Source organism: Taudactylus pleione, unplaced genomic scaffold (genome assembly GCF_031769625.1).
Source record: "Taudactylus pleione unplaced genomic scaffold, aTauple2 ptg000912l, whole genome shotgun sequence".
NCBI lineage: Eukaryota > Metazoa > Chordata > Amphibia > Anura > Myobatrachidae > Taudactylus > Taudactylus pleione.
This window is the reverse complement of record NW_028285313.1, coordinates 503,386-518,780: the sequence shown is the minus strand read 5'-3', so window position 1 is coordinate 518,780 and position 15,395 is coordinate 503,386. Positions and strand designations below refer to the sequence as shown.

Sequence of the window (15,395 nt, the reverse complement as noted above, 5' to 3'; positions counted from 1 at the left end):
CTCATACAGCAGAATAACGGGGGGAACTAGGGGTCACTGCATTTGGAGCTCAGCCACAGAAATGAGTTTTATAGTACAATAGGGCATTGGTGTGTAGTCTGTGGTGGTAAATGTTGTATCGCACATGCAAAGTGCATGGTCTGAAGCCGGTAATATGAATCTGTGTACAAGTTATTATGTACAGGACATAGGGGTTCCCCAGTTCCAGAACAGTAATCAGCCCTAATTCCGGGGTATACCAAGGACAACAATTCCTGTGTAGCAACTAGAAAGTGACGCAACAGCGCAATTATCACAACACTTCGCTTACTGTATATAGTGTCCCCATCATTATCAGGAGTCCCTATTTTTCACACGTAACCATCTAAACACCACATCCCCTATTCCATACATTATCTATTCCTATACCTGAACTGTGTGTTAACTACCGAATAATGCAAATGCAGGATCTTGGGGGAGATGTACTAAGCCTTGAAAAGTGATAAAGTGGAGAGAAAGTACACACCAATCAGCTCCTGTCAAACAGCCTGTAACATGACAGTTAGGAGCTTAATGGTTGGTACTTTATCACTCTCCACAGCTCAGTACATCTCCCCCTTACTGAAGGACCTGTCTCTACCCTGGGGGTAGAGACAGACCCCACCTGGGGTCTATGTACTTAGGCTCTGGAAAGTGATAAACTGGAGAGTGATGAACTACCAACCAATCAGCTCCTAACTAATTTTTAAAACACAGCCTGTAACATGACAGGAGCTGAACGGTTGGCAATTTATCACTTTCCAGAGCTTAGTACATCTCCCCCTAAAGGCCTGTACACACTGAACGATGTGTATATGGGGCGATGTATTCAGCGGCGGGCCCGGCACCGGTAAGTGCATCCACATTTGCCAACGCCGGCCACGAACGAAGACGGGGGAGGGGGCATTAGGCAGCATGACAGTCAACGATATCCCCAGATTGAACTGCATGTACAGCCGGCTGGGGATATAGTTATTGTTCCGCTGGAGCGCGCATCGTTCGTCAGTGAGTGCATACACATTGGACGATATGAACGATATATCGTTGAACGATATAGTTCTCGTTAATGGATATCATCCAGTGTGTACGCGGCCCTAGCCATGGAGAGGGATAAAGTGGGCAGAGATATAGGGGCCCATTTATCAAACTGCATTTGAGGTAAATTCCCCGAAAACACCTGTTTTCGGGGGTTTACCTCAAATACTTAGTATCCCCCGAATGTATGAAGGAGGGACCGCATATCTCCGATACCTGCTGCGATCCCTCCATTGCTGCCGGCAGCCGCCTCCCCCATAGGTTTCTATGGGGGATGCGATGCTGCCAAATGTATCAATATTGGGAATGCGAAGCATTCCCGATATTGACCCCAGCAGCTAACGCCATCTGAAGATAGCGTTAGCCGGTGTGTCCTATGGGCACTCACCGCATTTCAGCCGGCGGAGGGATCTGCCGGCAATGGGCGCAGCTCAAGTGCAGTCCGCGGGACTGTGCATGCGCAGCAGCCCGGATGCGCTCCGGACATATCGCAGGGACGGGCTCTTTTCGGAGCCCATCTCCCTGCCTGTGCCGGGTCATACATTCGGCCGGTATGATCGCATTTTGCAATGCGATCATGGGCGGTACAGCATGCCCTGATCGCATTGCAAAATGCGATCCTTAATAAATGGGCTCCATATTACCAGCCAATAAGCTCCTAATTGTCAGTTCACAGGCAGCGTTTGAAAAAAAACAAAAAACTTAGAAGCTGATTGGTTGTTACTTTCTCAGCCTACTTTCTCTCCAAGGATTAGTACATAGACCCCTTAGTTACCAGACGCCCATCCTCTGCCCTGACAGCCTGGGCACCACCCCCCTGCTCTCTGTCCTGACGGCTTATGCAGTGTATGCATTTGGTAAAGGTGGCTGCCCCAACAGTAATGTCACCATTACAGGTCACATCAGTCCTGGAAGCATTTCTATGTTGGCCCACCAATAGGTTCTACATTTAACCCCCTCACTGCCACGCTCCATACTTTTAACCCCTGCACCGACACTGGGGTCCCCTGCCTGGAGCAAAAGTCCTGTCATGTAGGTTACGTTACAGGGCCGTAGCTAGGGTAGTGCGGCCGATGCCATCGCACCACAGGTCAGGGGGCACTGTTTGGGCCTTCCAAATTTCTGTTTATTATCATTCTTGCTTGAAGATTCCTCTTATTTCATCCCCAGCTTCTCCTGGCCTCTCCCATCTCTTCCCTGGCCCTTCCCCATGAAGCCATGGCCCTTTTTTGGGTGCATTATGTCCCTTTGAAAAATGAGGGGGGCACCAATGCTCTTTCTGGCACAGGGCACCAAAAAGTCTAGTTACGGCTCTGTTACATTATATAGACAAAAGGACTCCTTGTGCTCTGTGAACAGTGATTACTGAGAGTAATTACTACCAGCCAGTATCCCAATAATCTGGAGATGGGTCAGACTCCACATCACCCGGGGTGCCTGCTGCAGCCATGTGGGACCAGATAATTCTGGCTACAGTCAGTAACATTAGACTGGTGAGCGAGCCTCTGCTCACCTGAAGTATATACCATATACTGGAAGCCCAGCAGTGCCGATGTTATGCCATGGGTAGGCAACTTGGGGCACTCCAGCATAACTCTGGCAGGGCATGCTGGAATATGTAGTCCCACAGCAGAAGTTACCTACCCCTGCGTTATAGAATACTGGACATACTGAACCATCACCTGGCAGGACACAGGAAGTATCCCTCCGCACAGCTCCCTCCGCACAGCTCAGTTGTTGGAAGAGTTAATCGGGAGCATTATCTGATCAGGTGGAAGTAAATCCTGAAATCCGCTGCCAGAGGTCGCAGGGAACCTGGACACTCAGCACAGGAAAGCAGGTTGGCAGCGAGGGGTACCTGGAGTCATGGCACTGAGCAACGACATGCACATACTGCTCACAGCCGTGGTCTGCTCTGTTGTGGCACTCCTGGTCCTCATGTGTCTGTGCTATTTTACATGCAGACTGGCGGGGTAAGTACCAGCTGGGGGCAGCTATAGCCAACCAGACTGATAGATCCCCAGCCTCCCCCTAGCATGAGACAGGGCGATTTTCTACAGAGAGGAGTAAACTTGGGCTTTACCACTGCTGTGGAACTACAGGTCCCAGCACACACGCCATCAGGCTACCCAAGTCTGAGGTTCTATACTGACCCCATATTTTGACCACCTTGTATGTGGATGGAGAGAGCATGGATCAGTGTCAGTAATAAGTTTTACTCACTTTCCAAACTACAACAGCCATTAAATCTGCTGCCCCCATCTTATGCTGGCCATACACTCTGCAATTATCGGGACGATCCGCCCGATATCGGCGGATCGCTGCGATAATTGCAGCGTGTATGCGGGCGACCGAGGGTTAAATATTGCTCGGTCGGGCATGCTGGATTATCCAGCATGCCCGTCCGATGCGATATTTACCCGGGAAACTGTCGGCCGCATCGGGCAGTGTATGCCCAGCGCGGCCGACAGACATTTCCTGTGTTCCTTCCTACGGAAGGAACAGGGAAATGTCTCCTCCCCCGGGGGCGGAGCGCGGATGTCGGGCTATACACTGAGATTTCTCTCACAGTATATGCCGCGGACATCTGCGGCTGGCAGGCAGCCAGATAAAATGTCTGTCGGTCTGACAGACATTTTATCTGGCAGTGTATGCCCAGCATTAGATAGACAGAGCTTGTGTGTCCTGTAGTCTGCGTCATTCAGAGCAAATAATCTGTTTGATGGTGGCCAAAGGACAAACGAGACAATGGCATACGGTACAGGCTGCCATCTTTACAGCCAGACTCGTGTGTGTTTGGGTTAGTACCAAGTCTTGGAGAGAGAAAGTACAAACCAATCAGCTCCTGTAACTGTACAGGCTGTGTTTGCAAAACAACAAGAGCTGATTGGTTGGTACTCTCTCCACAGCTGAGTAGATCTCCCTTAGGGGTCTATTTACTAAGCAGTGTTAGGAGACAGAGTGAAAAGTGATAAGGTGCCAGCCAATCAGCTCCCAACTGCCATCTCACAGGCTGTGTTTGAAAAATGACAGTTGGGAGCGGATTGGCTGGTACCTTATCACTTTTCACTCTATCTCCTAACACTGCTTAGTAAATAGACCCCTTAGTGTGTGTTACTAGAGGCCCATGTAGCCATTGCAGATTACCCTATATGGGTTAACTGTCCAAGACAAGGAGCAATCTCCTTATTAGGTGTTACCGTCCAGATGCCAGTCACCCACCAGTAACGCAAGACGAGCGCCTTCTGGAGAGAGACTAATCCATCATTCGCACCATCTCTGCCAGGGAGCAAACAAATGTCACCCATCAGCAGGTTATAGGAATAACGCAAGACGAGGGGGGAGGGGGGGGGGGGGGGGGGGGGGAGAGAGAAATAGCTTATACAGGACGTTACACATTAGCTCTACAGTGGCAGCATCAACCTGGACAGATTATTAAGCAAGAGTGGTTAAATATTGTAGCTTGCTTACGTGTAATAAGTACCTACACGGGTGTTCCATCATGTAACCCGACATGTAAATATTAAGAGAATGCGCATTACAGTAATCCAGAGGTCATGTTACCCTTCAACATGTCATAATAGAAAAAAAAAGTCAGGATGAAATTTTAGCAACACATCACAACATCCTCAGCTGATTATTATATATTATATTATATTATATTATATATTATAGTAAACACAACAGAAGAGGCGGCACGCCTACATCTGGTTATTTATTGATAGTCATCATTTTGGGGGGCAACCCATCTCCTTCCTCAGGACAATTGTTACTAAATGGTCAATAAATACCCTGATGTAGGGTTCATTGAATTGCCAGTCTCCGAGTGTCGTCTCTTCTGTTACATAGAATTTGGGGGTGCATAGCCTCCAGGAGGGCAAAGGAGCACGCTACATTCGCTGCAGATACTGAAGTACCGGGGCAGGAACTGGGAGATCTATATCGATAGAGACCTAGACCACTTGAAGGAAACCAGTTAACGGCCTCTGTAGATCATAGCACTAACCAATCAGTAAATGGGACAGTCCACCAGGTGTCTGATGCGCAGAATCTTAGGACGCCACCATCAGGGAAACAAGCCAGTAGAGAAGGCACTGTGTGTCCAGCACCTGCATGGAAGGGATCCTGGTCATTGGCAGCCTGGCATGGTGGTATTTTTGGGAGTTGGTACTACTGGAATACGTATGGTTGGACATCCTTTGAAGCTGAAGGGGGTCTCTCTCCCCTCTCTCCTCCCCCAGTGGGTGCCACCATCTTTGAACCAATTCATAAGAAAGTAATCAGCCAGTTCAGCATGAACCAGCGCCAGTTGGTCCCACAAATTTTAGGCAGCGCCTAAACGATTTAACCAGTTCCTAACAGACAGTCCAGTGGTCCAGGCAACAAAGTGGCTGTGTCAATTATGTAGGTGATTGGTCCATGAACGCTTGAGTTACAATTACACCAAGAGGGTGTTGGATGGTGGAATTCAACTGCGAGTTATCAGGGGAAATGCCCAGATTATCGTGGCAAATTGAATTTGGCCCCAAGTCTTGTAGGTTTAACCTCTGGGAATGGCTGCATTGATCTTTATTCCCATATTAGTTTCCATCCACCTTTAATGCAAATATATTTTTATTTAATGCCTTACATATGTAAGATGTACGGTAATAAATATAAAAATAAATACAGACCAAACCTGGTTTACTTCAGACTGATGTAAACAGAACAATGCTGAAGCCTCTATAAGGCACAGCCAGACACCAGCGCTCATCAGGTTGCATCACAGAAGGGGCCGTAAAACTCAGAGCCGTGCCAATTCCTTGTGAGTCAATGACATTGGTGAGTACATTGTATTATGTCAATCTCTCCCCAGCTCACCCAACAAGCTCTGCTGGTTAAAGTACAGATGGGGCCAATTACTCCAGAAAGCTGCACTAATAATTCTCTCATCACCACTTCCTGCTTTTAATTGACAGGGCTGCACACAAGGTACTGGATCTGTTCTGAGCCTGGATCGGAGAATGGTGGTGATGACAGTGTGGCTTCTTCTTCTGCTGGTCAGACTCTCCGCAGCGGTCACTATCCCCGGTAAGTTCTTTACGGGAGGATGGAGAGAGATTTGGGGGGTCATTTATTCGCAGTGTGCAGTTCCCTTGTGCACATCACTGGGGCAGGATAGGACCGCTCACCTATTGGCACCATGAATGGAAGCTGAGCGCAGCACTAAGCAGACCGGGGCTCAGGGAGAAGAGTCACTATCACAGCGGATGTTACAGCACAGCTATCTGTAAGTCACAGCTTGCTGGGAGATTAGTAAGTGATCTTTAATCTCCGACGCCTCTCTGGAGATCATGGCAGAGGAGCAGAGCTGTAACTAGACTTTTTGGTGCCCTGTGCCAGAGAGCTCATTGGTGCCCCCCCCTCCATTTTTTTAAATAGGGACACCTGAAAAAGGGCTATGGCTTCATGGGGAAGGGCCAGGGAAGAGATAGGGGTACTCCTGGGGCAGCCAGGAGATAAAAGAAGAAGAGGAAGCTACAAGTAAGAATAATAATCAGGAAAATTGACAGCCCCAAACAGGGCCCCGTGCCCTGTGCCACGGCACAGGTCGCATTACCCTAGTTACGGCCATGCAGAGGAGTATTATCTTAGAGTACAGCTGCAATTGTCTCTTACTGCCGTCAGGTCACCCATATGATAGGTCACTGTCCACCAACTATAGGTCAGGCATCCAGGTCACCAGCAGGTCAGGTACTGGGGCAGTTCCTACACGTTACAGGCATGTATAGTCCTCACTGTCTAATACCAGCTCTATTCCCCTGCAGAGAAAGAAAAGAACCCGGACTACTGGCGGAACCAGGCTCAGGACACCCTAAGACATGCACTGCAGCTCGAGAAACTTAACACCAACGTTGCCAAGAATGTCATCATGTTCCTGGGAGATGGTGAGGACCGGATCCATGAACAATAGACTAGGGGGACGCTTAGAAAAAGCATTTCCACTAACGTGGCTTCTCTCTGGTGTTACGTAGGTATGGGTGTGCCAACGGTGACCGCAACACGGATCTTAAAGGGACAGCTTGCCGGGCAGCCTGGAGAGGAGTCTGTGCTGGAGATGGACAAGTTCCCATATGTTGCCCTTTCAAAGGTGAGCGGCTCCTCATCTGTCATGGTGGTTGGTTTGAAGCAGAGACTGTAGCAATCTGTACCAGCAGAATCAGTAAAGCGCCCGCGCCATTTTCTGTCCGTTTATTTGGACAGATTTATAAGCAACAGAAATGCCTGGTTTCAGGTGAAAGGCTTAGTGCTCCATCTCAGGGTGACCGGCACAGCCATGGCAAGGTTTCTCGGCACCCTAGGCAAACACACACACACTTTGCTGTGGCGTCTTAGAAGTTCCACTGCACCCGCCTGTATCAAGTACAACAAAGATGCCTTTGAGACATCCTAAATGTTGTGATTGGTAGATTGGTAGCCCCCCCCTAAATCCCAGCCACCTAGGCAGCTGCCTAAAGCTAGAGCCAGCCCTGGGCACAGCTATGCAACCTTGGCACCGTGTGAACCTCTTCAAACTCCATTTATCTTTGCTGCTGGAGTTTGGTCGCTGTAAACCATAGTGGAGACGTCAGTAGATGGACAGGTTGATGAGGTCACAGGAGACCGGCCGTGTTCAGTGCAGATTGGAGGCATTTATGCAATAGACAAACATGTGCCATCAATCTTCAGGGTAAAGTAGCCGCCAGGTCAGATACCCCTAAATACAGGTCATGCCATGGTAACCTCGGTCTGACATTATAATCCATCACTTAAGCTGCATTTTCCCAAATACTTAATGCCGTGTCCCAACAGCCTTGTGGAAGAGGCATTAGCTGAGGCCTCACAACAGACACCCAAACATGACCCGTTATCACAACACCCTGATCTGTCCTCACATTGCAGCTGCAGGAACCTGGGTCGAGTCAGGAGATTCACATTACATACAGAACCCCACACTGCTCACTACCACCCAGTCTCCTGCAGAAATAGGGGCACTGCCACTCCGTAAAGAAGCTGCTCTGTGGCCCCACCCCCCGAAAAGTAGGGATCACTATAAATGTCGCATACTAGTCACGTGATCTCAAAGACTGCACCTATATGTGCCCGCACCACCTTATCCTTCAGCTGACCTTTATAGACATTACATGTCACATCCACAGAAGCAGGGTTGAAACTACACCTAATGATTTGCAGGGATAACACATTGGGATATATGTACTAAGCCTAGGAGAGAGATAAAGGGGGTCTAGTTACTAAGCCAGCCAATCAGCTCCCAACTGCCATGTCACAGGCTGAGTTAACAAAAATGACAGTAGCTGATTGGCTGGTACTTTCACCATTCACTTTATCTCCAAAGGCTTAGTAAATTGACCACAAAGTACCAGCCAATCAGCTCCTAACTAATTTTTCAAAAACAGCCTGTGACATGGCAGTTAGGAGCCGATTGGCTTGTACCTTATCTCCATTCACTTTATCTCCATTCAAGGCTTAATAAATAGACCCCCTAGTACCAATCAGCACATAAATTAAATTTTTCAAACAGCATGTTAGCTAGTTAGGAGCTGATTGGTTGGTAATTTCTCTCCCCCCAAGGGTTAGTACATCTCCCCCATGCTTTGCTTAGAGATCTAGTCAATTCCCAGACAGGATCCTTAAAAGAAACACTGCCCATTTAGTCACCAGTTCGGATGGTGTAAAGTGAAAGACCTGCCCACATCAGGCTGGCAGGACCCCATCCATCTTCTGCATTTAGTGCTGCCAATTCAACGCTCTTACCGTGGACAGCGCTACACACCTGAACCTAATCTAATACACACCTGAGAACACAACCCACCTCCCTATCATGCAGTCACTCAGTATACACATGACAGGTTCTGCAGAATAATCCCCCACGCGCAGGATTGCAGAGCCAGCATAAAAACCTTCCTATCCCGGGCAGCCGCAGAGCCCAGTAGATGGAGAATGGCAGAAGTCTACTCATCACAGTTGAAACATCTGCATTATCTGCTGAACGGTTTCCCCCTTACAGACAAACCAGCGATGTACTGATTGCTCCATCTAAGCGCCACTGGTTTCCAACATCGGGCACAAGGACAAACTCCTGGGAGGAATCCCGAGAGGGGGAACCAGGGGCATAAATAAAAAGGCTGCCGACATTGTAAAAGACGACCAGGGGACAGTTATGTATTAAAAGTTATTCATATAGCGCACACATACCCGCAGCACTTTACAGAGACTACATCAGCCATTCCCACCAGTCCCCTGCTCCACTGGAGCTCACAATCTACTGTATATTCTCCATCACATTGACTCACATCAGGTTGGGTATGGATGGCTGGCGGTCGGGATGCCGCTGGTCAGAATTTCAACAGCATCCCATCAGTCAGAATCCCAACATTTAGGTAAGTATGTTAGCACCAACTCCAACACTCCCCCCCCCCTAGTGCCTAAACCCAACACTCCCCCCCCAGTGCCTAATCCCAACACTCCCCCCCCCAGTGCCTAAACCCCCCCCAGTGCCCCCCCCAGTGCCTAAACCCAACACTCCCCCCCCAGTGCCTAAACCCAACACTCCCCCCCCAGTGCCTAAACCCAACACTCCCCCCCCCAGTGCCTAAACCCAACACTCCCCCCCCCAGTGCCTAAACCCAACACTCCCCCCCCCAGTGCCTAAACCCAACACTCCCCCCCCCCCAGTGCCTAAACCCAACACTCCCCCCCCCCAGTGCCTAAACCCAACACTCCCCCCCCCCCAGTGCCTAAACCCAACACTCCCCCCCCCCCCAGTGCCTAAACCCAACACTCCCCCCCCCCCAGTGCCTAAACCCAACACTCCCCCCCCCCCCCGTGCCTAAACCCGACACTCCTCCCCCCCCGTGCCTAAACCCGACACTCCTCCCCCCCGTGCCTAAACCCGACACTCCTCCCCCCCCCGTGCCTAAACCCGACACTCCTCCCCCCCCGTGCCTAAACCCGACACTCCCCTTCCCCCGTGCCTAAACCCGACACTCCCCTTCCCCCGTGCCTAAACCCAACACTTCCCCCCCCCCCGTGCCTAAACCCAACACTCCCCCCCCCCCCCAATGCCTAAAGCCAACACTCCCCCCCCCCCCCCCCCGCAGTGCCTAAAGCCAACACTCCCCCCCCAGTGCCTAAAGCCAACACTCCCCCCCCCCCCCCCCCCCCAGTGCCTAAACCCAACACTCCTCCCCCCCAGTGCCTAAACCCAACACAACCCCCCCCCAGTGCCCCCCCAGTGCCTAAACCCAACACTGCCCCCCCCCGTGCCTAAACCCAACACTCCCCCCCCCCAGTGCCTAAACCCAACACTCCCCCCCCAGTGCCTAAACCCAACACAAACCCCCCCCCAGTGCCCCCCCCAGTGCCTAGACACAACAACCCCCCCCCCAGTGCCTAAACCCAACACTCCCCCCCCCCCCCCCCCCCCAGTGGCCTAAACCCGACACTCCTCCCCCCCGTGCCTAAACCCAACACTCCTCCCCCCCCCCGTGCCTAAACCCAACACTCCCCCCCCCCCCCGTGCCTAAACCCAACACTCCCCCCCCCCCCACGTGCCTAAACCCAACACTCCCCCCCCCCCACGTGCCTAAACCCAACACTCCCCCCCCCCCCGTGCCTAAACCCAACACTCCAACCCCCCGCCCCCGTGCCTAAACCCAACACTCCTCCCCCCCGTGCCTAAACCCAACACTCCAACCCCCCGCCCCCGTGCCTAAACCCAACACTCCTCCCCCCCGTGCCTAAACCCAACACTCCTCCCCCCCCCCGTGCCTAGACCAAACACTCCCCCCCCCCCCGTGCCTAAACCCAACACTCCCCCCCCCCCCCCCCCGTGCCTAAACCCAACACTCCAACCCCCCGCCCCCGTGCCTAAACCCAACACTCCTCCCCCCCGCCCCCGTGCCTAAACCCAACACTCCTCCCCCCCGTGCCTAAACCCAACACTCCTCCCCCCCCGTGCCTAGACCAAACACTCCTCCCCCCCCCGTGCCTAAACCCAACACTCCTCCCCCCCCCCGTGCCTACACCCAACACTCCTTCCCCCCCCCCCGTGGTTAGACCCAACACTCCCCAACCCCCCCCCCCCCCCCCCCGTGCCTAAACCCAACACTCCCACCCCCCCCAGTGCCTAAACCCAACACTCCATAATCCCTCCCCTGGAGGGCTGTGTATTGCCCACCCCTGATGTTCCTCACTGGTTGATTACATATTCACCCTCCCAGTGGATACCGCTTAAGTAGTTAGTGTCGCAACTATTATGGCAAGTTGTGGCTGCGCTGCCTATTAGACTGCTAATAGGGTTTCTTTGTTGGGGGGGGTTATGGAGTTTGCCTTACTCGTATCACTTCTAACATTATATTATATCGTGTACAGATATAAATAGTAACTACAGCATTTACTAGTAGCCACGTCTAGCCCCCAGCAGCCTCCTCCTGCCCCAATTCTGCACAATGTATTCAAAGATTGGAAATTCGGAGCATATAAACGTAGCTATACTTACTTTCCTTTATGGCCTTACCCGTGTCTTAACAAGATCATTGCCCGTCAGTTGAGCCAATTTTGGTTCAGTGATTTGCTCCAAGTCTACATAGATCTGTCCATCGCCATAATACAAGTAGTGAGCAGACTGCTTGGTGTAGGGGGAACAGCTTGGGTCACGCCAGGCTTAGACCTGTAATACAGATCCGGTACACAGCACCGTTTGCCGAGAGCACGGCCGACCCCGCGCTTACCGACCTGAAACTTCTCTTTCACAGACGTACAACACCAACGCGCAGGTACCCGACAGCGCGGGCACTGCCACAGCCTATTTATGCGGGGTGAAGTCCAACGAGGGGACTGTGGGTGTAAACGCAGCAGCAGTGAGGGGTCAGTGTAACACCACCAAGGGCAACGAAGTCAAATCCATCCTAAAATGGGCTAAAGATGCAGGTGAGTGACTATAGGTCAGAAGTGGCCCTTACTGATGTTATATAGTAAAGATCGGAAATAGACCCTTATCCTTGTAGTATCCACGTTATAAATCCCTTTTTCAGGTCATGCGTTTTCCCTTTGGCTCTATAAATGACTGCAAAGGTATTCAGACCCCGAATGCTCACATGCCCCTAGGAACGGGTAAATCTCTGTTCTCATTAGCGGACTTTCATAAATCTTCTTATCATTCACCAGGAAAGTCTGTCGGTGTGGTAACTACGACCAGGGTACTCCATGCCACACCCAGTGCCGCCTACGCTCACTGTGTCGACAGGGACTGGTACTCTGATAACGAGATGCCCAAAGAAGCAGTGGAGCAAGGCTGCAAAGACATTGCCTGGCAGCTGATGCATAATATCCCGGATATAGAGGTAGGTGGCCACTACACATGTTCTGCCACAAAGCCAGATAGCGCGAGTTGTCATATAAAACTATAAGAACACAATGTATCAGCCGTTACTTACGTTTTTAGTAGCTTCTGAGATGATCCAGAGCTTGGATAGGACAAGTTTCACTGGAAGAATAAGAAGTGTTGGTTAGAATTGTGGTTGGTCGGTCACAGAGGAGCTACAGTTAATATAGGTACCCTAATACTATCTATTCCCATTGCAGGTCATCATGGGCGGAGGAAGGAAATACATGTTTCCTAAAAACACGTCAGACGTAGAGTATCCCATGGACGCCAAGGCAAATGGCACACGTCTGGACGGGTTAAATCTGACCCACGTTTGGCTGGAAAAGAAGTCCAAAAAGGTAAAAAACAAAAGTTCCTCATGCCAACGCAGCCAGCTGGTTCCTTGCCACAGCAGGAATGGTTAGCCGGATACGGATCATGATGGAGGCCGCTGGTGGGGGGTTTGGTGCCACAAACTATCCTTTCTGTAAATGAGCAGATAAACCTGTGCCTTCTTCTAGGACCTGTCGCCTTACATCATATAAATGGGCTCATCATATGGTCCTTACCAGTCTCGCAGACAGCAGGGAACGTTTCTTCGTTAGATCCTGTCTCCATCTTACAGTTAATCAGAGATCTTTAATCCTACAGACAAAATAAAAAAATAACCGCTGTAGTATATGGATTGGTCTGCAGCTACGTTGTGTGGACAAGCCTGAAAGCGACAATTTACGCAGCATTTAGCACAGATTGCAGGGGGAAAAAAAAAGAGGCCAGGTTGCAGTAGTCTAGGTGGGCAATAAATAATGCATGAGGGTTTAGCAAGCGTCAAAAGAATTGCGCATTGTAGTAACGTTTCAAAAGGAGGACATGAAAGTTTAAAGGGACAGGAAGTGTAGTGTGATGGAGAGAGCATAGGGGAGTACAACACCAACAGATGTATGAAGCTCTGGGATGTAATAAAGTGGACAGCGATAAACGACCAACCAATCAGCTCCCAACTGTCAGTTTTTAAACACAGCCTGTAACATGACCGTTGGGAGCCGATTGGTTGGTCGTTTATCACTCCACTTTATCACTTCCCAGAGCTTTTGCGAGTCCTGGGCAGTGAAGGAAGGATGGGCAGGTTTTCAGCCACCATCAGTTACTAGATTTATAGCATGTTTCAGACGTCTACAGCCACTTAATTTGGTGCAAGAGTCGTTAAATGACATTTACACATTGTACATTTTTCTGCTTTCCTGTAGGCTGCACATTATGTGTGGAACCGCGAGCAATTAATGGCACTGAGACCTCAGGATGTAGACTATCTACTGGGTGAGTTATGTGGGACAACCTCTGATCAGGGCAAATGTTCTCAGGTGACACCGGGTTTCCCCCAACACACCCCAACAGCCCAAGTTGTAATGATAGCCATGCTGCACCACAGATAGTCAATTTTAATTGACTGAGGTACCAATTAAGTCACCTGGGCCGAAGTATGGATATACTAAACCTGTCCTGCTTGGGTGCTTTGAGGACCTAGTTTGTGAAACGGGTGAACACAACTGGGTTTTCTTGGGACACATTTTTGCAAACCTTAAACTACCACCAACAAACACTTTATACAGCTGCTGCAAAAACACTAAAAAGGAAAAAAAAAAATAAAAAATTTATATATATATATATATATTTTAAGTATGTTAATGGGCAATGTGTGTTCTAGGTTTGTTTGAGCCAGGGGATATGGTGTATGATCTGGACAGAAACACATCTACAGATCCCTCCCTGCCGGAGATGACGAAAGTGGCCATCAGCATCCTGAAGAAAAACCCCAAAGGATTCTTCCTTCTTGTGGAGGGTGAGTGCACTGTATTTCATGTACCATTCTGTGGCCCCTAAGACCTTCCCTAACAGGATACTGCACCCTGTTCTAGACCACTATATTCTCTCCTAGGCCTCCGCTTACTATCGGCTTCCATCCCCACAACCCCTTATGTTTGCAGTGTGCAGGCTGTAGGACTTGGCACTGCCACCCCACAAACCATGGGTAGCAGTTGTGGATGTAACATGTCCACAGGAGAAGAAGCCAGGACCTTGGCATTGGACTCCTGTGGCGAGGAAGTTTGGTGTCAAGGTGGTCATTAGTTACTGACCTCCAGGTGATACCAAACCCTGCCATCAGGTCTTAAGGGAGATTGTGATAGAGACCTGTCTGAGTGTTCCTTTGTGTTGGGACAGGTGGACGGATAGACCACGGCCATCATGATGGGAAAGCCAAACAAGCATTGCACGAGGCTGTGCAGATGGACATTGCCATTGGCCTGGCGGGGACCATGACCTCAGCGGATGAAACCCTGACCGTGGTCACTGCCGACCACTCCCACGTCTTCACATTTGGCGGCTACACCCATCGTGGCTCATCCATTTTTGGTAAGATACAGAAAATTAGAGCTTCATAAAGTCTTCTGGGAAAGGCTTTAGACAGTCTGCGGTGTGTTGGAGAACCATGCAATGCCAGCCATTTACCATAAACCATATAAATCCTTAATTAACGGAAACCACACCACTGATCATATAATGCTAGGGCCAGCAATAAACATCTGAGCAGGACATATCATTTGGAAGAGAACAGTTAACCGATCAACTGCTTCATCTCGTGTGAATTGCAGGTTTAGCTCCAGAACTAAGCGACGTTGACAGCAATCCGTACACGTCGATCCTTTACGGAAATGGACCTGGTTACAGACTAGTGGACGGGAGACGGGAAAATGTCTCCACTTTGGATTACAGTGAGTACAAGTACATAACACATTGGGAGAGGCTAACAAATGTTCCTACAGGAGGTTTTGCTTGTGCCCTGCAACACAATCTCTAGTGGTCCTCAAAGCAGCAAGTACTAGGCTACATCCCAAACCAACCCTTATTTACACTATTTCCACCTGGCACAGACATC

The 15,395-nt window shown here is 50.1% G+C and overlaps 2 protein-coding genes across 2 annotated transcripts in view; one reads left to right on the top strand and one right to left on the bottom strand.

The window, feature by feature from the left end:
* ECE1 (endothelin converting enzyme 1) overlaps positions 1-15,395 on the bottom strand; it is a 136,889-nt gene that overhangs the window by 104,695 nt on the left and 16,799 nt on the right. Inside the window, exons 2-3 of the mRNA XM_088459490.1 lie at positions 13,030-13,105; positions 12,531-12,580 (exon numbers count right to left, since the gene is read on the bottom strand). Of these exons, the coding sequence (XP_088315616.1) occupies positions 12,531-12,580; positions 13,030-13,078 (99 nt within the window). The 5' untranslated portion in view covers positions 13,079-13,105. The remainder of the gene's footprint in view (positions 1-12,530; positions 12,581-13,029; positions 13,106-15,395) is intronic.
* ALPL (alkaline phosphatase, biomineralization associated) overlaps positions 1-15,395 on the top strand; it is a 29,951-nt gene that overhangs the window by 11,550 nt on the left and 3,006 nt on the right. The window contains exons 2-11 of the mRNA XM_088459492.1: positions 6,012-6,123; positions 6,861-6,980; positions 7,068-7,183; positions 11,850-12,024; positions 12,262-12,437; positions 12,679-12,819; positions 13,708-13,777; positions 14,166-14,300; positions 14,681-14,872; positions 15,112-15,231. Of these exons, the coding sequence (XP_088315618.1) occupies positions 6,057-6,123; positions 6,861-6,980; positions 7,068-7,183; positions 11,850-12,024; positions 12,262-12,437; positions 12,679-12,819; positions 13,708-13,777; positions 14,166-14,300; positions 14,681-14,872; positions 15,112-15,231 (1,312 nt within the window). The 5' untranslated portion in view covers positions 6,012-6,056. The remainder of the gene's footprint in view (positions 1-6,011; positions 6,124-6,860; positions 6,981-7,067; positions 7,184-11,849; positions 12,025-12,261; positions 12,438-12,678; positions 12,820-13,707; positions 13,778-14,165; positions 14,301-14,680; positions 14,873-15,111; positions 15,232-15,395) is intronic.